At 37.9% G+C, this 22,491-nt stretch overlaps 1 protein-coding gene across 5 annotated transcripts in view; it reads right to left on the reverse strand.

The window, feature by feature from the left end:
• The window catches only part of slc38a10 (solute carrier family 38 member 10), a 36,913-nt gene extending 14,626 nt beyond the window's left edge, over nt 1-22,287 (reverse strand). For 2 of the 5 annotated variants that reach the window (XM_073815206.1, XM_065262720.2), the window contains exons 1-11: nt 22,079-22,285; nt 20,450-20,677; nt 19,966-20,083; nt 19,643-19,688; nt 19,460-19,553; nt 18,894-19,037; nt 15,937-16,061; nt 7,212-7,314; nt 4,456-4,638; nt 1,343-1,451; nt 163-269 (exon numbers count right to left, since the gene is read on the reverse strand). In XM_073815206.1, the coding sequence (XP_073671307.1) occupies nt 163-269; nt 1,343-1,451; nt 4,456-4,638; nt 7,212-7,314; nt 15,937-16,061; nt 18,894-19,037; nt 19,460-19,553; nt 19,643-19,688; nt 19,966-20,083; nt 20,450-20,539 (1,119 nt within the window). In that variant the 5' untranslated portion in view covers nt 20,540-20,677; nt 22,079-22,285. Of the gene's footprint in view, nt 1-162; nt 270-1,342; nt 1,452-4,455; nt 4,639-7,211; nt 7,315-15,936; nt 16,062-16,553; nt 16,679-18,893; nt 19,038-19,459; nt 19,554-19,642; nt 19,689-19,965; nt 20,084-20,449; nt 20,678-22,078 lie in introns of all 5 variants that reach the window. The other 3 variants (XM_073815202.1, XM_073815200.1, XM_073815204.1) reach the window with 3 other exon arrangements.
• Nucleotides 22,288-22,491: the final 204 nt, after the last annotated feature.

Here is a 22,491-nt window from a genome sequence, read left to right on the forward strand (position 1 = left end):
AGTCTAAGGAAACACATAGACACCTATGATTTGGACATAAAGACGACCATAATCCTGCAAACCCTTTAATGTAGTAACTCAAGTGTTTTTATCAAGTACAATGAACCAACAGGGGGGAAAAAATCATGTATGTGTGAGCATCAGATGTGACGTGTGTCTCACCTGTGCAGTCCAGGCGTTCTTCATGATCTTCTTATAGATGAGAGCTGGACAGATGAAGCAGATCAGACTTCCCATGGTGGCTCCAGTCAGACCCAGGATGGTCTCCACTATGGTACACACAAACACACAATAATGAATTTTTCCTGAAGACAATCTAAGTGACATTGTGAGAGACCAATCTCTCTTTTTATTGTTGCACTAACTGGGAGGATGTTGCTTTCAGGTTTTAGGAATGTAGAACTGTAGTTGTAATGTTGCTAGTGTATATACTGGATAGTTGTTTGGCACAGGTGACTTTGTATTATGCCTAACAATGTTAAAAACCACAATGTCAACTACATAAATACTGCAAGTGAAAACACAAATCCATTTCAGCCTGCACGACATTCAGGACCCTATTTAAACTGGAACGAACAGCGCAAGCAATCTACACCATCTCATATCCTCAACCACCATCGTCCATCAGACCTCTCCGTCACACGTTCCTATCTGCCTCCTACCATCCTCTTTCAACGATACCCTTGTGCAGCAAGTCTGGGCACTGGGCCCAGGGGGTGTTTTTCATCCTGAGAGCGGCCATATTGTTTTACTCAAATTTATGCCTGCAGTGTCTACTTCCCTATGGTTGGATTTGTGGACACGAGGAACCGGCGGCCAGCGGAACCGTCATGGAGGACAGAGCTCTCCCTTACTCCATTCAATCGTCTCTGTGGGTCTCACCTTCCCTTCTCTATTAGTCTAATTGGGCCCGCTGAGCCAAGTGGAGCCCGCGCCAACGACAGCCAATCTCTACGAAGAATGAATAAAACATGGCCCACCCCAGCACTGCCTAAAACATGTCTTTATCATCCTGTTTTGCTGATAATGAATGGATGGTACCGTGAGGAGAGATATTTTAAAGGAGATGAAGTGGGCTGTGACATCATGGCAGTATTCACACTTGAAATTGTTAACTTTAGGTCATTTTTAAACCTGGATTAATCCAGTGCTGGGTTTTACACTATTTTATATTTGACCTAGCTTGTGAAAACCAAGCTTAAGTCATTTTACTGTTTTATACATACAATCATCAATCAATAATGTAAAGAACATTCTGTGAATATATAACCTTGATATCCTTAATTTTGAATATGGTCATTTCAAAGACGTTGATGCTGTTGTGTTAACAATCCAGTCTTACCATTAGGAATGAAGATACCACCCAGCATTGTGCCAAAGACGATGCAGAGAGTGATGCACTTGAAGCGAAGGGGTGGCATATAGCCTGCCGCGAAGGTGCCATCTTTCTGCTGAGAAGCCAAGACAGGAACACGGTTAACAGAACTAGAGACTGAGCCGATATGAGTCTGTCGCAAATATATTTGTATTGGCATATATGACATGGATATGGAGACGATATGAAAGTTTTTTTTTTTACAGAACACAGATAAAATGCTTGTAAATGATGTAAGTAGTCCTCCACTGTTTGCTACTGGCGACCCAGGTCACAATGCAATGCTAACAGGAGTTAACTTCCAGGCTGTGAGTCCGAAGCGGGAGGAATTATGATAATGTCGGTCTTGTCTACATCACCAATCCTAGGAAGTAAACAGTTTCTTACAATCCGTGTGTTTGTTGTAGTCCAAGAAAACAGATTTACACTGGAGATGATAACTTGCGTCATTGTTTACTTTGGGGTGTGTACCTTTTGCATATCGTTAACATGTCCTAATACACACTTACACACCAAAGGAAACGTAAAAACGTGAATCGGACAATAGGTGCTCTTTAAAAAAACAAGCAGGAGAAATGACGCGCACTAATATTACAGTATGTGAGAGTACAGCTGCACGTGTTGTTACTAAACATGCTCATACTTTTGTACATGCAAATGTTAGGGATTTTTGCATTTATTTCATAGCAATTGATGAAATAAGCTCATGCAACTTTCACACCCTCGAAAAATGAAAAAAATTAAAGAAGCATAAAAAAGTTTTGGTGTCACTTAAAACTGCTAAAAAAATCAAGTTATATTGCTTAATATTAAAATCGCTATAGAGAGAGATAAAGTTCGGAAACTGACTGATGTTTAAAGAGTCATTAGGAGCGACAAGACCTGAAAACGGTCTTCCTCGTGCTGACTGAAACATCTGTATGTACACAGGGATGTAACCCCAATATATAGACATACAAAAAAATTACAGTTTTAAAAATATATGTTTTGACAAGAATTCATGCTGATATAATCTGTTATGGCTTACTTAAATGTTTGTTTAACTGTTGGGGGAAAATATCTGATGTGTAACATGAAATTAGATCCTTGCATTGCAGTAGATCCTAAAGTTGTCTGTCTGTCAATCGAACAATAAAAGAAAGAAAAAAAACTTTAACATATATTGATATTGTTTTTTACTGTGTGTATGCCAACTCTAGTTTTACCAGTGATTTTAAGGTATGAATGCAGTGATTTTGTTTTTGAACCTTAAAAAAATCTTTATCTGGATTTTGTTTCTAAATTATTTTTGCTGACTCTTTCACGAATTATTAACATACATTTACCATGCCCATGTTGACTAGAGTAACATGGACAGGTGTTGTAAATTAGCAGTTTTGCTATAACACTAAAAACAAAGTATCAGGTGCGTCCAATGCTGTTGTTATGTCCATATTAAAAAAAAATAAAAAAATTTAAAAAAAAAAAGTATTAAAAACTTGAAAACCGTTAAATTAAGGAAAAATATAGAACAAATAAAATCATCAACGCACATTTAAACAACTTAACTTATAATAATTTATTGGAAATGTTTAATGTTTTTCCAGAGAGTTATTGATTGAGTTATTAAGAGTTATTGAGAGTTATTATAACCTCTTTAATATTGATTGAATAAGTTCACGTCAAATATTGAAATCATAATGAAATGAATGGCTAAAATGACTTCGATGCTCATAATCTCAGAATTTGATTTTAAACTGTAGTATGGTTATTACAGACTGGGTCACATATTAAAAAAATGTTTTGTCATAATTGTGCTGCTTTTTCTCACATATTTAGACATTCGTATCTATTTATAAATTAACTATTGTTAGAAAAGGCCTGGATGAATGAATACAGTGTGGATACATGTCTATTATAGACAGATATATAAACAATATCCACTTCAAGTATATAGTATTGAAAAATTTGCCTGCAAACTTAATTTTTAGTAAGTGTTACAACTAACCCCCTGCCTGTTACAATTAACCCCACCTATGGGTAAGTTGTAAAGTTTGCACTTCTGTCACGTTTTATGTAATTGTTCAAGAATGGTAAGTACTAGAAACAAACTTCAAATGTTCATTTGTAGCAGAAATGTGTGTGTTGCTTGTGTAAAAATATAATTTATCAAACTCAAATATTTTTTGAATGATTGAGCCAAAACCAAAAAGCGTTAGGTTGTGCCCCGCTCTCCCCTATATAATGTACTCTATGTGCAGTACGGGTCAAATGTTTGGACACACATACTTGTGTGCACAAACTTTTTTTTTATACTACAGTACTGTTGTAAGTATTACAGCATTATGTAGTATATGTGTACTGTACTATAATAAACAGAATATCGGCCGATATATATTGTTATCAGACAATGTTATCTAACATCTGTATGCCCCCCAAGATAAAAAAAAAAAAAAAACGGTCTGCCTCTAAACAGAACGCCCTTCACAAACCTCTCAGGACCTGCTACAAGATTCCAGGCACACAAAGTACCCCAGGCCTCTGTTGTGTTTAAACAAGTGAAATGCATGCAGGGCAATTGGGTTTGGCATGCAAGGTTCATAAACTCCCCTCAGTTCTGTTGTCAAAATGCCAGATTTAACGACAACGTAAAAGCCGTCCGCAAATACAAAGGCAGCCATTCGGCATGATTTGAGCTGATTCAGCGTAGCACTTCCAGGGAAACCGTGAGCCAAAGTCTTGGCTGCTTTATGAAGGAGATCTAGACACCATCACATTAATCCAGCCCTTTTTATTTCCCCCTGTATCTAGGCAGGGTTTTATCACTGCCCCAGCAGAACGGCCGGTTGAATGCGTTCAGCAGATGCTGGATCACCGGTGTCTGGGTGGCGGCAGGAGATGTTGGATCTCAGGGGATGGTCTGACAAAGACCACACTGACATCAGTTCTGTATAAATCTGTTTTTATTGAGTCTATTAAATTTAGTTATTTTTGCCAGATGCCCCAAATACTTCGCAGCAAGACTCTATTGACAATTATGGCTGGTTAGGATGTTGTAAAGCTATACTTACATAAGTATATATAAGTACACTGAGTTTTACCTGTTGCTCGAATATCATGGTATTGATGGCCTGCCTACAGGGCAAAATCATCATGGGAAAGCCCACGGCCACAGACATCATGAAACCCACACGGATCATCTCCGTCACCAGGTTGGATGGGAAGTTCATCAGCACATTTCCAGCAATGTCATCGGTGAAGCTCACATAACCAAAAAAGCCCACCTAAAAAGTACAGTACAGAAGACAGTTTAGGTTATGAATCATTTCTCTTTGAGTAGCTTTCATAAATGCTTTGCAAAGGCATTTCACTGTTGTAATGTGATGCAGTAAAAATAATGTAAGGTGGGACTTGATTTTAATCAGGATGTGATTGAATCATGATAAGGTATGATGTGATGTCATTGGTTAATATTATGTTCCCTGCATACGTGGCCTAGATTACATCAGAACGAAACTTGACCCTGCACGAACTGATAATCCTTCTTATGGAATTATAAAGAAAATTGTCCCAATAGAAATCCATATCTCTTTCCTTGTCACTTTGATGAACTCACAACCCCTCCTGACTGCGCAATGATATTGTTTTTAAAAACAGAGAAAGGCAACACATTTTTTCAAAAGGTTTTAAAGCCTATCGGCCCCCTGAAGGCCCGCTCAGAAGAGAAACAAAGCCGTGCCTTCCTTCTCCGACCTCTACAGCCTTGATCAATCCACAGAGGAAAAGGTTCCCTTCAGTACCAACACCAGGCAGAAGTCCTTGAGCCCGCCACAAAACCCTTTCTATTCTCTCCACTGAATCAATTCAGGCTTCTTTTTCAGCGAGAAAAAGCAAAAGACTATGACATATAAAAGCGGATACAAAGAATGCTGAGGAAAAAATCCTAAGCAATATTGTCTCTCAAGGCAACGTTGATTCTGAAGCTTTCAGAAAAGAAAAAAGGCACCAGGAACATTTTGATGATCTCTTAACACAAACATTCTACACAAAGTGGCCCTGAGAATATTTATGAAGGAATTCTGGCATTTGATGTCGATGGAGCACCCCAGCCCACGGGGTTTCGGAAAAGTTCTCAGAAAGGGGAATCACAAAAACATTCTGGGGTATCGGTGTGTAGTCCCCACCCACAACAGGGGAAGGGCAAATGCTTGGGAGGTTAGACATGGACCTAATAGCAAAAATGTGCGCTGACAGGAACTCATTTATGCCTCTTCTCTTTTTTTCATGTCTGTGAAAATCCAACTTTCAGGAGGACTAGCAGCTACAAATGCATGCAACAGATGATGCATAAAAGACATCAATGAGGCCATGTTTACACCTGGTATTAAGATGTGCTTAGTCGATCAGATCACAAGTGGATGACGCTAAATACAGGTGTACCCATTTTAAACTTGTCCACTTTCGATAATATTCAAAGGTAGTGGCAAACACATCCGACCAGTTTGCTTTTGCGGTGTAGAAACTCATGTGGTCGAATGTGTTCAAGCAGCCACAAAAGACCGCCTGCTCTCCGCCTATTGATCTAATTTGATGTACCGGCGAGCACAATGTTTTTTCATTGATCCCAACTTTTACACGAACCCACGGTGTTCAAAGCAGTCTTAAGGCTATTATTGCTAAAACGAAAGTGGCTGCTCTCCACCTCATCTTTAAATTTTGGTTTATTTTGCGAGCGTGTGAAAGTTGCACCAGCTTATTTCATCAATTGCTCTGAAATATCTGAGAAAACTTGTACATGTACAAAGCTGTGTGCAGCATGTTTACTAACAGCGGTACTCAACTTTAACACGCCGTTTCTCCCGCTTGTGATTTCATAAAAGCAGAGGGCCTCACAAAGAGACGTCCCCTCGAAGTTACAAGGGCAGAAGCAGTCAAAAATAAACAAAATATACGTATTAAAGGGATAGTTCACCCAAAAATTATTATTTTAATTACTTACCCTCATGTTGTTCTAAACCTGCATGAGTTACTTTATTCTGTAAATAAAATATTTTGATAAATGATGGTAAGCACACAGTTCAGGAAAACAAATACTATGGAACTCAATGGGTACCATCAACTGCGTGCTTACCATCCTTTATCAATAATTTTCATTTTTAGGTGAACTATCCCTTTAAAACACCAGGTGTCTCTGTCATCCAATTGTGATCCAATTGTCCAAAACGAATCAATACCAGGTGTATCAAGTGCCGGAGTCTACAAATATTTAAAGGGGACATTTCACAAGACTTTTTTTAAGATGTAAAATAAATCTTTGGTGTTCCCAGATTATGTCCCAGAGTAAAAAAAACATTTAGTAAATGTATTATAGCATGTTAAAATTGCCACTTTGTAGGTGTGAGCAAAAATGTGCCGTTTTGGGTGTGTCCTGTTAAATGCAAATGAGCTGATCTCTGCACTAAATGGCAGTGCTGCGTTTGGATTAAGGGGCGGTATTATTCCCTTGTGACATCACAAGGGGAGCCAAATTTCAATTTTTCACATGCTTGCAGAGAATGGTTTACCAAAACTGGGTTGACCTTTTTTCACATTTTCTAGGTTGATAGAAGCACTGGGGACCCAATTATAACACTTAAACATTGAAAAAGTCAGATTTTCATGATATGTCACCTTTAAAATGTATCAATCTGGGTATATAAATAAATAAAACAATATATAAATATGATGGTTTCAACCAACATCGCCATATTTCATCTGTTTGGCAACATATGCACTACGCAACCTGAACCAATAATAAGTTTCCCAGCAGAGTCCACTAACTAAATTTGATTCATGCAAATGTAAAACTGTGACTCACTGTAATGTAGAAGGTGGTGACCACGTTGAGTGAGGACTTGAATATGGTACTCATCCTCTTCACCGATGGCTCGTCCAGGCTGTCGTAAGTTGGTAATACTTGCCTATAGATGAGAGAACATTTTATATACATCGGGCCCAAGATGAATGTTTGGGGTTGAAAAAAAGATAACCTAACCACAGCTCACATTATAAAAGCAATCACATTTACAGTAAAGCACTAACAGAAAGGTTTGAAAGCAGAATTTCGAGACTAATAGTTAGCAAAATGTGTGTTATTGTAAAGTTGTCCAAATCATGTTTTCATGTATCCAGAGGATTCTTTAAAACATTAAATTAGAAAAGGGAATATGATTGTGTGTATTTGTGTATGGGTGAATTTACTGTAACGCTACAACAAAATATAACACATAACTAACATTTGATTTACGGTTAACTTAAACTGACCGGTCATTATTTAGCATAAGAACATTTTATACCGTACAGTAAAGCACCAGAGAGACATAAACATGCAAGAGCAAGGAAAGCAAGAATTTAATATAGAAAGGCCATCACTCATTCCAGACAAACATAAGACAAAATGGAGGACGAGTGGGAAGCAGGGAGATCGGAACTGGATGAAACAAATACTGTAAAAAAAGGTATCATCGAGGAAAAGGAGCTAAAAGAAAATCTATGTCTGTCATCAGGACAACCAATAAAACCAGACGCCAGCGAAACATTAAATGGGAAATTTACAGTCGCTATATATTAGCGACAAGTGCTAGTCAGACTTTAGCATGTTATAAAATTTCTTGGCAGTATGGGCTTTTGTTCAGGCCGTCTTGCTCGCGGCCCACTCACAGCTCTAGCAGACGTAGACGGAGCCCATTCCTGCTTTTATTGGGATATACAGTACCGCATTCTGGGCTGTTTAGCCAAATGCCTGATCTCACACCAAAGAGCAGCTTGTCTCGTAGCTGCAACCCACTTGCAATAAAAACCAGCACAGAAAGTAGTAGACTTTTCTCACTTATTCATTTCTGTGCTTGCAAGGCTGCACTGTAGAGACATTTAGGGTGAAGGTTCATTCCAGACCTCTGAATCGAAGTGTTAAAGCCGAGATACTGATTTAGAGCATATCGCATTTATTTGTACACTTAAAACAAATTTTAAAATCTCATAGGCAATATACCCTCATTTATTATTCTCTAAATTATTTCACTAATAAAGCCCACTTGAATGAGTGAATGAAAATAAGAGTTAACGAGTTAATTTGGCACGCGCCTCGCAGTGTAGGGGTTACGGCTAACCATTGGGGGTACATTGGTTGTACACTCATTTTTGCAGTGCATTATGAAATTAAATAAGTGCACTTGATAGAGTCCGCTATAATTTTGGACACCCAAAACAAAATAGCTGTTCCCACTATTTAAGCGTATAGGGAGCTATTTCGGACACAGACATAGAATGATTGTCCAGTGATGTCCAAAGCACAATTATTTTTGATTAATCTAGTGATGTCATGTGCATAATAAGTTATAATTGCATTTACATTTAGGCATTTAATAGACGCTTTTATCCAACGCGGCTTACAAAGATTAGGAAAAAATTATAATTCAGTATGCACATGACGACACTGGACCAATTTGATACATCTACAAATAAATTTTGACTTCTTATATTTAATTAACCCTATCCACACAATTCCTACGTCCCATGACGCTTTGCGCGAATTATGGGCGCGACTTGCGGCACGTCCTGTCACTGAAGAGGAACCGGCGTTTTCCCTGATGATTACAGTCATAATTTTATGTATGAGCCAGTGTGAGGATGAAATTAAGAAGTGTCCTGATACATCATGTGAAGATTTATTCAATCGTTTCATGTTGTTCCTCGGGGGTGACGGGTCTTCATTGCGCAAATATAAAAGCACAGAGACATACCTCTACAGTGGGACAGTTAGTCGAGTGTTTAATACATGGACTATATCGAGACTTCTTGTTTTTAACCATTTCAGGGGCTGGTTTAAAATGTCACAACTGTCCCTCTGGTGTGAGTTTTTTTTAAACGGCAATTTTTGTTCGAGTTTTTATGACGACACAAGCTTCATGTGATCCGACTGCAGCAGTACTTATGCTTCTCATTCAACACATTGTAAGTTATTTAAACAAACAAAAATAAACATATTAAACTACTATTACATGTATTCAGTATTGTTTTCATTTTATGGAAATATTATTATGAAGTAGATAAGACATGAGCTTATGAAATGATTTGCTTATTTAAAAAAAAAAATCATTTAAAACATATCAAAAATACGCACTAACACATCACAAACTATTATAAACATAAACAAATAAGCAGTTTATGTCGTGTATATACTCTTTACTGTAATCTCATTTTTGTAATAATATATAGTAGCAGAATAAATAAACCAGCTAAATCAGCATATTTTTATCAGCATAATATTAGTTATTTTTGAATAATTATTGTATTTATTGTTCACTGTCAGTTTCTATGAAAGGTTTTACTGGATGGATTTGTAAATACAGATAATGGATGCATGTGCGCCACATAAACATTAAGTTCTTGTGCATGTATTATGGTAAAAACAAATGTTTTGTAGAGATTAACTGCGTTTGTATAAGCTATTATGGCAACCCCTAACAGCACAAATTATGCCGGTCTTCCTGGATTTCATAATAAGCATTAAAAAGCCAGTCAAAACGGCAGACTGGTAACCCTGGCAAAAGGACTACCATTAGCTTTAGTGGCTCACCAGACGTTTTACACATATGAGCTCAAAGATGGCGGCGCTCGCATTTACGTAAAAAATAAGGTGGATAGGCATCTTTAAACACAAAAAGTGTGTTTTGATTCTCAGGCAGAGCCAATTATTAGTCATACGTACAGTGAAACTTTCAGTATTGTAAGGGTTTACCCAAATCAGTTCCCTATGAATTGGCATTGCTTGTGCTAACTAGTTGATTAATAGGAAAGCAATGCAGATCCAAAGCTTAAAACCTAAGCTAACCTACAACTTCAACGCAGTTTTTCCTTAAGGAAATGCGAATTTAGTTTTATTCTTTCTGTTCTCTGTTCAGGTCGAATTATTTAAAGTCCTTAAAAATGCTTCTTGACAGTCAATCAAGCCAATAAAACACATCTGAATTGAAACAGACCGAGTGATCAAGTGAGTGATCGAGAGAGAGAGAGAGAAATAAAAGTGGGTGAATAGGAGATAATAAGCTTTGGCTGAGTGGCTCTGCTAACTGCTAACTTATAAAGCCACGATATGAACGCATAATAGAATCCAGATATACGACTACAGACTTGCATAGAGATAGGATTCAGACATGCAAAACTTCTCATAAGATGCAGAAAAACCCATCAATAATGTAATTACAGTGAGCATGAAACTATTAAGCTCAATGCTTTCCACTGTTCTCATTCTGCACCTCGATGAAGTGTTGACATAGTAATTACTTTGTAATACTGCTAAAACGGTCCGGTCGTAACACCTAATGCTGTGAATCTGAGACTTGATGCCGTGTAAGCTGACATGACAATTTTACGACAGGAATAACACCATTATGCTGTTTACACATTACAGAGGCATTTACACATTTAGCAGGAGTCATGTAAGGTGTCGGTAAGATTAAGACGCTGCTGTGTAGTTAAGACACCAAAGCTATGAGATAATTTTCTGTAAAGAATCAATATAACAGAGGTTAATAGAAATAACAGATAGATGTACCGGTCTTTGCTAACTAGCATTAAAGGGATATTTGATTAAAAGTTGCAATTTTCTAGGCAGATATTGCTAGTAACTATACTCTCAAACTGGCATAATAATTAAGGAGTTTGCTTATGTAACATAGCTGAAGTAGGCGTAGTGATATTACGCACTGCCGGAAAATAGTCCCCTGCTATTGAAATTAACCAAGGGGACTATTTTTGGGCAGTGTGTAATATCACAACGCCTGCTGCAGTCATGTTACATCAGCAAAGTCAATGATTATTACTAGGGATGCACCGATACCACTTTTTGGGAATACGAGTACGAGTACGAGTACTTGCATTTCAGTACTTGCCGATACCGATACCGAGTACTTAATAAAAAAACATGATTTAAATTTACAGGTTACAGCTTTAGTCATAAAATGTAACAAAAAAACAAAGGACTAGTTTTCCAGTTTATTGTAAACTCTGCCTCTTTGGACAACACAAGAGGCATTAACCCCTTACACGCCGCTCAAACATAGACATTTCCCAGACCGTGGTATCGATTCCAGGTATCGGGGGACTTTTAACGAGTACGAGTACTTTAGAAAATGTTGTATCGAGGCCGATACCCGATACCAGTATCGGTGCATCCCTAATTATTACACAAGTTTGAGAGTATAGTTCCTAGCCATATCTGCCTAGAAAATCACAGCTTTTCATTTTCCGTCGGTCTCAGTACACGATGTAACTACAGAAGAGTCATGTTTTAAATAGGAAAAATACTAAAACTCTTTGTTTATTTTTTAGGCGTGATGCTAATGGTCTAATCAGATTCAATGGATTTTGCTAAGCTATGCTAAAAGTGCTAACGCCAGACCCGGAGATCAGCTGAATGGATTCCAAAACGGTAAGAATCAAATGTTTAACTCTAGGGGAGCTGAGCATTTTTTCAAAAAAAGTGGAATGTCCCTTTAAACAATAATAAAAATATACGTTGATGGGTAAATAAATGTGGACGATGACAGAACCGTTTGCGGCTGGATCAGAAGGTTTGTGTCTCGCGAGTGCTGTTGTGATGCTGGTCAAATGCTTCAGCCAAATATCACTCATCACCCATCAGAGAAAAAGAGCGCTTATGTGTATATGTGTTGGGGGATTAATTACCTCATCCGCACCAGAATCCAAAACCAACACCCTTACACCTCCACCCTAACACCCCATTTTTGTTACCCTCCACACATCACCATTGTAACATAGAAGAGATCGGCAGTAGTAACCATAAGCTTAAGATGGATGGATGGAGTAAATAGCACTCCTTTTCCATTGATCTTGAGTTCATCTACCAACTTCATTGTTTGGTTAATATATGTGAGCTAGCAAAATGGAGAAAAAGGCTTGACAGCAGGTCAAAATGCAGAAAAAGAATGCAAGTTCTTATCAAAGTGGATAAACGCTGGACAAATGTTGAAGGCTCTCACCTCTAACAATGTTAACTATGATGTCAGTGTTAGTTTATGGCACTCCCGCAATCATAAAAGTCAAACTTATCTCAGTTTCAACACGCAATGCAAACAAGCAAAGACTCTGTCAATGCAAAGCGGTTCACTTTAACAGGGGAAGATCAGATTGTGGTGGGCCTTTTATGGATGAACTATGATAAGCTGTAAAAACTAATAATTTTATGTTTATGAATTGCATCATTTATGGCCCTATTCATATAAACACTTCAACCGTTTGCTGCTTGTGACATACTAATGCTGCATGCACACCGCCAATGACTTTGTCGCTGTCTTTTGATCCAGTCTTTTTAAAGGGGCCATGTCACAAGACTTTTTTAAGATGTAAAATAAATCTTTGGTGTCCCCAGAGTACACATGTGAAGTTGTAGCTCAAAATACCATAAAGATAATTTATTATAACATGTTAAAATTGACACTTTGTAGGTGTGAGCAAAAATGTGGCGTTTTGGGTGTGTCCTTTAAAATGCAAATGAGCTGATGAAATTTAAACACTAATCGCTGATCTGATGATGGTGGTTTGTTGCAATTAAAACTCATTGTGTTGTGAATTATTTTCTCTCTCTCTGCACTAAATGGCAGTGCTGTGGTTGGATAGTGCAGATTAAGGGGCGGTATAATTATAATAAGAGCTCCTTATGACATCATAAGGAGAGCCAAATTTCAACCTATGTTTCCACAATGCTTGAGGGGAATGGTTTACCAAAACTAAGTTACTGGGTTGATTTTTTTCACATTTTCTAGGTTGATAGAAGCACTGGGAACCCAATTATAGCACTTAAACATAGAAAAAGTCAGATTTTCATGTCATGGCCCCTTTAAGGAAGTCCCGCCACTGCGCTGCCATATTTGCCATGTCTCTAGTGGCGCTTTTCCATTGCATAGTACCCCACGGTTTAGTTTTAGTTTGGGTCGGGTCAGCTCACCTCACTTTGGCGTGGTTAGCTTTTCCATCGAGTTTAGTATCACTTCGGAGTGGGAGGGATTATAGGCGTGTCGCTATATTTACGCTGCCTACTGCTGTGACATCATACACGTGAGAGCGTTGTTGTACATTCCCATAAATTCATTTATTTCTCATCGCGTTTATAACTACCTCTGTCTCACATGACAGTTTCTGTTCAAACACCCGACCCGTGGCTTCAGTCGACGGCGCTCCGCTGAGCCTCATTCAAGTTGCATTTAAGCATATATAATGCGGACGTGCACGTCGCGAATGTGCCGCCACAAACTGCAAGTCTGGAAAAAACTGTTATGGTGTCCCGGATTCTCAACCTGTGGATGTTTTTCATCGCTAAAAGGGTGTTTGGAAACTTATAGCAGAACACAGATAACAACATGTTTGCTTGAGACAGCACAAGCTAGCAGTAAGCTAAAGCTAATATTTACATTATAGCGATGACGCTTCTCTCAGACCAATCAGTGACCTACAGTGTTTTCGCATCACGTTTGGTATCAGCTCGGGTCGCTTGGAACCCCAACCGAGGTGGTACGAAAAAAAAGTATCGGGTACTACGTACTGCACCCAATGGAAAAGCTCCCAAAAGTAGCTGACCCGACCCAAACTAAACCAAACCGTGGGGTACTATGCAATGGAAAAGCGCCATAGGTCTTGCTGAACCAACACATGTCAGTGACTACACCTGCCCCAGAGGATATCATTCTTTAATGGCTGACGATTGGCTCTTTTACTGGAGGCGGGACTAGAGCGGCCATTGTGACCATTGCAATCTCCTCCATTTACAACAATACTAGTGATGCATCTTGTTAATCTTAAATATCTTTGGTGTCGCCTGACTCCTTTAATGAGGCTGTTAGGAGGCATTCCTAATTCTGGTTGTCCTAGTTACAAGTATGAGTAATCTCCCTCTCAGTAACTGACAAAAGACAGATGATGTGAACTCAACAGCTTTACTTTGATTGGTAGTCACTTCCTAAAGTCAAGCATCATTTGTATAAAGTTAAACTTTTTTAAACTTTGTTGCGTGGTTGGACACGCCCACTTCCTGTCAGCAACAGTCACTGTTGATCGTGTTGCCGTAAGTCGGCAAGCATCCATTGAAATGAGCTAGATTGCGTTGCTCCATCGTTGCTAGTCGCTGGCGGTGTGCATGCATCTTAAAGTTTTAATGAAATCAAAACTATTTAAATTTTTTTATGTAATATTGCAGTGTTTATTATAAATAATTTATCTGTGTAAGTAATAATTTTTTTATTCATGTGCACTCATAAACTTCAATAATTTTTTTTAATGTTTTCCATGTGTTTCTTATGGCGAACATTTTCTGATGACATCAGTGGCTTGGGCGTAAGCTAGAGGTCTTCACCGCCACTTAGATCCGAAAACCCGAGGTCCTAAAAGTTTCACATGTGCTCGCCAAATTGGTTGCGAGCCCACCGGAGTTTCTTCCTGTCTGACTGCTGCGTGTGGGTCTGCAGAATGCACACACTTCATTGCCGTTTACATTCAGGTCCAGTCCAGTAAAAAAAAATTGCCACTAGTTTGGGTCGGACTCGGGTCTTATTTTCTCGGGTTTGTCTCGGGTTAGGTCATTCTTTAAACATTTTTTATTTATGCACATCGGGTTCGGGTATATAGTGATTCGGGTCATTTCGGGTCGGGTACATTTCTTTGGACCAATAAGACCTCTAGCGGGAGCATCTGTTAACTCCGCCCCCTCCAACTGTGCCAATTCTATTTCTGAATGAAACACTACTTTGCCATAGACCGTTTCAACGGACGGACGTGCGGTGATGCGATTACGCGTCTGGTCCGAACTTTACTTCCGGTTTCTATTTTTTTTAATGGTCTGACTATATTCTGTTTCACTCGGAAATACGTCACAACATGGAAGTTAAGTCATTCGCAAACTTCCGGTTTAAGGGGACTTTAACTGACAAAAAAAATACGAAAATAAAACAAAACTTAATGTGGATTCACACCGATGGCGAGCAGTGGCACGGTGCGACTTGGACGATGTGAGCGAAAATTAGCTCAGCTTTATGGTAACGAACTATGACGCGGTTTGGCGGTAACCAATTGAAAGGCGAAAAATTATAGAAGTCTTCCGCTTGAGAGGAGTAAAGGTCCTTTCGTAAAACTGAAGAATACATACACCCCAAATAAAATGAAACAAGGGTGAGTAACATGTAAACTTTGAAGAAATCAGTTTGCAGAAGGCAAGAAGTTAGGCACCGCACACAAGTTAGTGGTACAATGCAAGGAGAATATAGATAAGAAAAAAAGTAGCTCCACAAATGTTCAATAAGGGTCCATTTTCCCAGAGCAAGCACACATGTCTTTTATCTTAGTTAACTGCTAATCCTACGTTCTAATATCAGGAGCATCGGCTCTATAATGTTCAGATATCAAAAAATCTTGTAAACGTCCTGCCATCTTTACATTTGCACTATGAAAATGGATCCCTACGTTAAAAACCTAACTATCCTACTAAAGGCGAAGGAAGGGATAGAGACAGCGCAGGATTGGGGATTACTTACGACTGACAGGCAAAGGCCATGCCACAGATAGGGATGCAGCGAATGACGCCGTCCCACCGAACGTAAATGACCGTGTTCAGCCACTGGCCACTGAGGAGGCCGTGTTTGAAGGAGGAGAGCACGATCTGTGGTGGAGGGGAGAGCAGGAGGGTTACAGATCTTCCCATAAAGGTGGGGAGAAAGAGAGAGAAGACTGGGAAAGCAAGGATGATGCTTTAATAAAACCCATAAGGTGCTGCTGTCAGACCTGTGGTTTGTTTGTTTATCCGTTCATTTTTTACTTCCACTTCCTCTTCAGACGAGACCGTAAGCATCAGAATCCCCAACGCTCTACTGTAGGCCCTATCATATCTGTTTACCCAGTCGCAGGGCAGGTGCATGTCATGGGACGCTGGGTATTACTAAAAAGTCACGGCAACTCCTGATGACACACAACACGCATGCATTCTGCCATCATCGCAGTAACCTCAAACACACACATTCACTCATACCCTGAACCAGATGGGACCGACAAACAGAGGATTGGATGAAGGTGGATAGAGGAGGAGGAGGATTTCGGGTAATGTAGTTGAATCCATGGCATTCGTACGGTCCGTTCTCCAGGGCGGATTACTTACGGGTGGCAGCAGAAGGTGGTGGCTATTATTGGAAGACACTGTATGACACCCTTGAAGCGCCACAGATGCACGTGCTCCACCCAGGAGCCACTGATTAATCCGTAACGCAGAGAAGACAACACTATCTATTGGTCAGCCAGTCAGAGCATCAGATGGTCGGTCGGAGGTCAGCATCAGGGATGGGGCCGGGGCAGAGGTTCAGATAGGGGCAAAGGGGAGTATACATTAAGATTAGAGAGTAAACTGCTGGGCTGAAAAGAATGGAAAAAAATCCTGATGGAAACTAAAGGTAATTACAACATGATGCAGTGGACTGAAATCAACGGCAAGATTATTCATTTCTAAACTGTAAGGCTCTAAAAATCACTTTATATTACATACATTGCGGTCTAAATGTCTGAGCACACTGATGAAAATGCCTCTATTGTATTATGCTTTATTCTACAGTACCGGTCAAAAGTTTGGAAACACTTTATTTATATTTTATCCAGGGCTCGCACAGCAATCCGTACTGATTTGTCATGGATTTGTAGTGCAAAATCCTCCAACTTCGTCCTGTCAGTCATTACTATCCTCACGTAAAAAATGAAATCTCTCGCAGCAAGCTTTGAAGTGATATAGATTGTATCTGTTATCCATGTTATACAATAATTGGAAAGTCATCAAAACTATGTCATAAAACAAATGTAACTATCGAAATTATGTTGTGACTAAAAGCATACAGAATAAATCAAAACAAAGTTATATTTTATCATCTGCAGTGTAGTCATCATATGCTTCAAATTTGCAAAATCGTCCTCGTAGCATTTTATCGGCTTCTTGAGGTTTCACCCTGATATGCATTTTTGAAGAAGTCCACATCTATTCTGGACTCTTATTGGTTGCTTTTTCTTCATTATTCAGTCCATCATCCATTTTTTTTTAAATAAATATTTAGCTTTTTAAAGAAAGAAATTAATACGTTTGACAACTATATTTCTGTCTACAAAAGTCATTTCAAATATTTACACATGCACCTTCAGATTAAAAGATTCATATGATAATGGGAAACATTGTTTTGAAACTTTTGACCGGTACAGTACATAAATCCTAATATTTGCTTAGTTCCACTTGCTTTAATGACGGCATGCACTTAAAGCAATACTCCAGCCAAATATCAAAATTAACCCATTATTTACTAACCCTCAAGCAATCCGAGATACAGATGTCCATCATCTTTTAGAAAAGCACATTTGGAGTTATTTTAGTAAATGTCCTTACTTTTACTTGGACTCAAGCGATTAACGGCAACCAACACTCACTACGGTAAAACTAATTTTTTTTTTACAAAATTGCATTGATTACCGCCAGAAGACCTTTATTAACCCTTTGGAGCCGTTTGGATTACTTCTGTAAAAAGGAATGCACTTTTTGGGTCAGAAGTTGTTCCATGATACCTGTTTTACTTTATTATAAAGCTTGGAAGAGCAAGGAAATTTGATAAGATAAATGTGTTTGTCTGATAGATGATGGACATATCTCAGATTGTTTGAGGGTGAGTAAATCATGGATATTTGGCTGGAGTATCCATTTAAAAAGGTGTAAACTGGTGTGGAAATTGAACCTATAAAAACTAACATGGTCAATGTCACAAATTTGCCAACATTTGACTGATGACCTAGAAATGGTGCAAAATTACAAATACTTCTTGTTCATTTGACATCATATCTTTCCTTTGTTACCGTATTTTCCGGACTATAAGTCACACTTTTTTCATAGTTTGGCGGGTCCTGGAACTTATAGTCAGGTGCAACCTATATGTCAAAATTATTTTATATGAACCAAGAGAAACCATTTCCGTCTACAGCCACGAGAGTCTGGATTTTGTAAAATCATTTTCTAAATAAACTTGACGTATAGTCCTTATATATATTTTTTCCTCTTCAAAATGTATTTTTGACTGATGCAACTTATACTACAGAGCGACTTATAGTCCGGAAAATATGATATACTTTTTTAAAACCCTGAAACTCCAACACTGAAATAAAAAAAAAGGTCTCAGACATTTGAACCGCACTGTTTATAACGGAATTTGGTTTCACAAGCCTTTACCTCAACCTTACAGCACCGTTTCATAACGTAACGGGTTTCACAATGTATTGTGTTGGTTCACAATTTTTCAAAAAAGCTGGCTGCAACAAAGCTTGCATTGTACTATAACCTTCTTAGATATCCACAGATTATGGTGGTGTTGTGTATAATTCATAAAAAGTCCAAATTGATCAATAACTGTCTTTTAAAGAGAAAAGATGTCACCCTGATCTGCTTGCGGACAAAACTGCATGACGGGTAACGGCTCACCGTGAACATAAAGAGTGTGTAGAAGATCAGAGCCATGGCTGAAAAAGACTGAATGGTTGACATCAGGTCCCTCCGCAAGGCGAGCGGCAGCACGATGAACAGCGACACAGCAATCAACAGCATGACACGAAAGTTAAAGGTCACCTGAAGGGGGGAAAAGGAGTTATCAGCCAATCCAGATGACACGTTTTATATTTCTAGTTAAAACCACCAAAACAAAAACATGATGATACAATGTAAGTTTCACAATGACCTGTGTTGTTTGTCACTAATGCCTTTCATGCCAATGTCATTAAAAATTTTTTTTTTTTTTTTTATAAAAACATTGCAACATATAGTTAAATGGACAGCAATGAATATTCATGCCCTGTACATTTTTACAATTCACCTGCCATGTGACAAAAAGTTCCTTTTGGGCCCTGTGTGCTGTGCACCACTCCCAAATGCTTAGTTTACAACCATGTGACCATTTAAAATCTGTGATGTCAATTACAAGAAAATATCCAACAAGTGATATTTAACTGGCTAGTTAACATATCTACTGCTACAGGGATGATATTGCTTACCTCCAGTCCAAGCAACCGGGCAAAGAAATTGGATCCCAGATCCGCAATTACGACATAGAAGGCAATGCATGTCCCAAGCATCAGGCCAATCATGCTGAAGAGAAGAAACAAAGAGAAAAACAAATTTCAATAATAAATTGATTATTAATTCATAATATCCAAGTCTTCACAGAAATAACTTACCTCAATTCCACAAGTGCTTTGCCTGATTTTCCATAAGAATGAAATGCTGAAGGATAGCAAACAGGTTGGTTAATAGATCTACACATGATCTAAAGTCTCAAAATCTAATTATGAGATTAGGAGCATCAATTTGATTTCATTCAAAATTCAAGGTTTTTATTTGATATCAAAGTTTTATTTAAAATAATTTTCTTTACATTATATAGGATGATATTATAAAGAAAACTGTAAATAAACAAATTTTCACAAGCAAGGGGTAACGCGCTAATAAAAAACACAATTTGGCAACCATTGGTGTGTCTGTCGCTTTTGGTCACTCTCACCCAGTCCAGCGTAAGTCCTGCGTTTGGTGTTACTGGCTGAGTGGACCAGAAACATACAGGACTGGTGGGTCATCCACGAACAGAAGAACAACAATAAGATTCCCAAAACAAATCCACACTAAAGAAAGAGAAAGAGTTGAATTAATCATATGTTCATTACAGGACTGCGTCTTACATTATAGGACTTGTGAGAGTTGTACTATTGCCTCCATGTTACAAATCGTTCTTTTGTTTCCTAATCATTAAAACTAGCTTTGGATAAAAGCATCTGCTAATGCCTAAATGTAATGCAGAGTTGCTTATTTACTGAAACAAAACAGTGTGAACATACTAAAACCGTGACTTATTATTTGACTCGCTCTAGATTATTAACTAGTGTGTAAAGGTAGTGTGTAAACAATCGTATATGGACCTAAACATCCTATCAGCACACACGACTCTACACACAGCACTTTCTCATGACCCCCTTGAACCCATTGTTTACCTGTTTGAAGCAGAAGGGCATCGTCAATACGCTCACACCCACGATACTGTTCACAACGTTCATGATCAGACCCCAATTTGATGCCGTCATTTTGCCGTCTGATAGATCAAATCTCTAATGTCTAGCACAGGTGTGTGAGGTGCTTGTACACTGGTGTAATGTTGAAGTGAGATAAGGGGGTTTGATGTAGCGGTCCTTCACCTCGTAGAAATCCTGTGACGTGGCACTCTGTAGAGAAGAGGAAAGGACAAACATCATCAAATTCAAGCCTTTCGATGACACTTGTCAGACAGACATGTCTGAATTTTTTCTTGCATGACAGTACAATGTTAACTACAATCAACATTGACATACACATTTACTATTACAAAGGTTTCACACAGTATACCATCACAGACGTTGGTTACACACTACACTCACTGCAAAAAATGACTTTCTTACTTAGTATTTTTGTCTTGTTTTCAGTAGAAATATCTAACAATTCTTAAAGTAAGATGCTTTTTCTTGATGAGCAAAATGACCTAAGAATATAACCTAAGTTTTTAGACCAAAAAATATACAATTTAAGTGAATGTGTGCTTAAAACAAGCAAAAATATCTGCCAATGAGGTGAGAAAAAAAATCTTGAAATACGTTTTCTTTTTTTCTTAAACACCTAATTCAAGCAAATTTTTCTCATCCCATTGGCAGATATCTTTGCTTGTTTTAAGCACAAATTCACTTTAATTTTAAATTTTTTGTCTAAAAACTAGACTTATTTTCATATGTAATATTGCTCATCAAGAAAATACATCTTGATTTAAAAAAAAATGTTATATTTCTACTGAAAATAAGACATAAAAATATGTTAGAAAGTCATTTTTGCAGTGCTTATACAACTCTTCAACATTTTTTTTTGATTAAGTGTCTTGTTTAACTCTTAGATTTAAAATTTGCTGTTTAAAAAAAAAAGTAATAATTAATAATAATTATACAATATAGTATATAATACAGCTAAAACAAAAGAAAAATGCCAAAATAACCATTTATCAATCAATAAAAGTATTTATTAAAGTTATTGTAATGTCACATGCTCTGTAAACTGATATTGACTTATTAATATTTCCTGTACATATCATCTCACATAGCATCTGTACACATGCATATGCACAGAACATATCTTTTAATACTTTTTCATGTTTAATATCTTAATTATGTTATTACATGTCTTGCTGACGTTTTATATTAAGATGTGTGTATACTGTAGGTACACGTGGCAATACAGCTGTCTGAATCCAATGTTAGCTTATGGAGGGAAAAGGAAATGTACACAATTTAAAGAAAACAATGGAAATCAACGCATTTAAAATTTTAAGTATATAGTAACAAACCCAATACTGTGTGCAAGAGAAATCATATACAACTATACAAATATGCTCTATAATAAAACCAAACACAAAGTCAAGAAGCATCAATAGTAAAGCAAATTAATCAGTAAAGATTGATATTTACAGAATCACATCCAAATCCAAACATGGCATTTTCAACTTTTTAAACAAAACTACTAAATGTTAATCCTTTGATATATTGAAGCAACTAAATTCTTTTAAAATATTAAAAACGGTTGTACTCAAAAGTTTGTGTACATACCACGTCCTCACTTTTTCCCTCAGTCATTCATTACTAAGTCATCATCGGCTCATTGTTTTCAAGCGATTGTTAATACGCTTCGGGTGATATTTATAACGTTTAGATCAAGTTACAGGAGATGTAATAAATATTTACAGCGACCTTTCACGAAATTTGTTATATTTCCTTGTTGTTTCCATATGAAACCAGGAAGTAAGTACAACACTGCCAGTGTGGCGCTGCCAATGGAAACTAGCGCCACCTGCTTCCCCTAGCGGTCAGGAGGAAAATTACACGCTGCCCCATCGTGTCACAGATGCTCAAGTTTATTTTTCTAGATATACCAGAAATTATTCGTTGACGGTTTGTTCATTTTGTTTTCAAAGGAACTAAAACCTGCAATATTTTTGCTTTCTTTTCACACACAGCGTATG

The sequence above is a fragment of the Paramisgurnus dabryanus genome, chromosome 1 (genome assembly GCF_030506205.2).
Source record: "Paramisgurnus dabryanus chromosome 1, PD_genome_1.1, whole genome shotgun sequence".
Lineage (NCBI taxonomy): Eukaryota > Metazoa > Chordata > Actinopteri > Cypriniformes > Cobitidae > Paramisgurnus > Paramisgurnus dabryanus.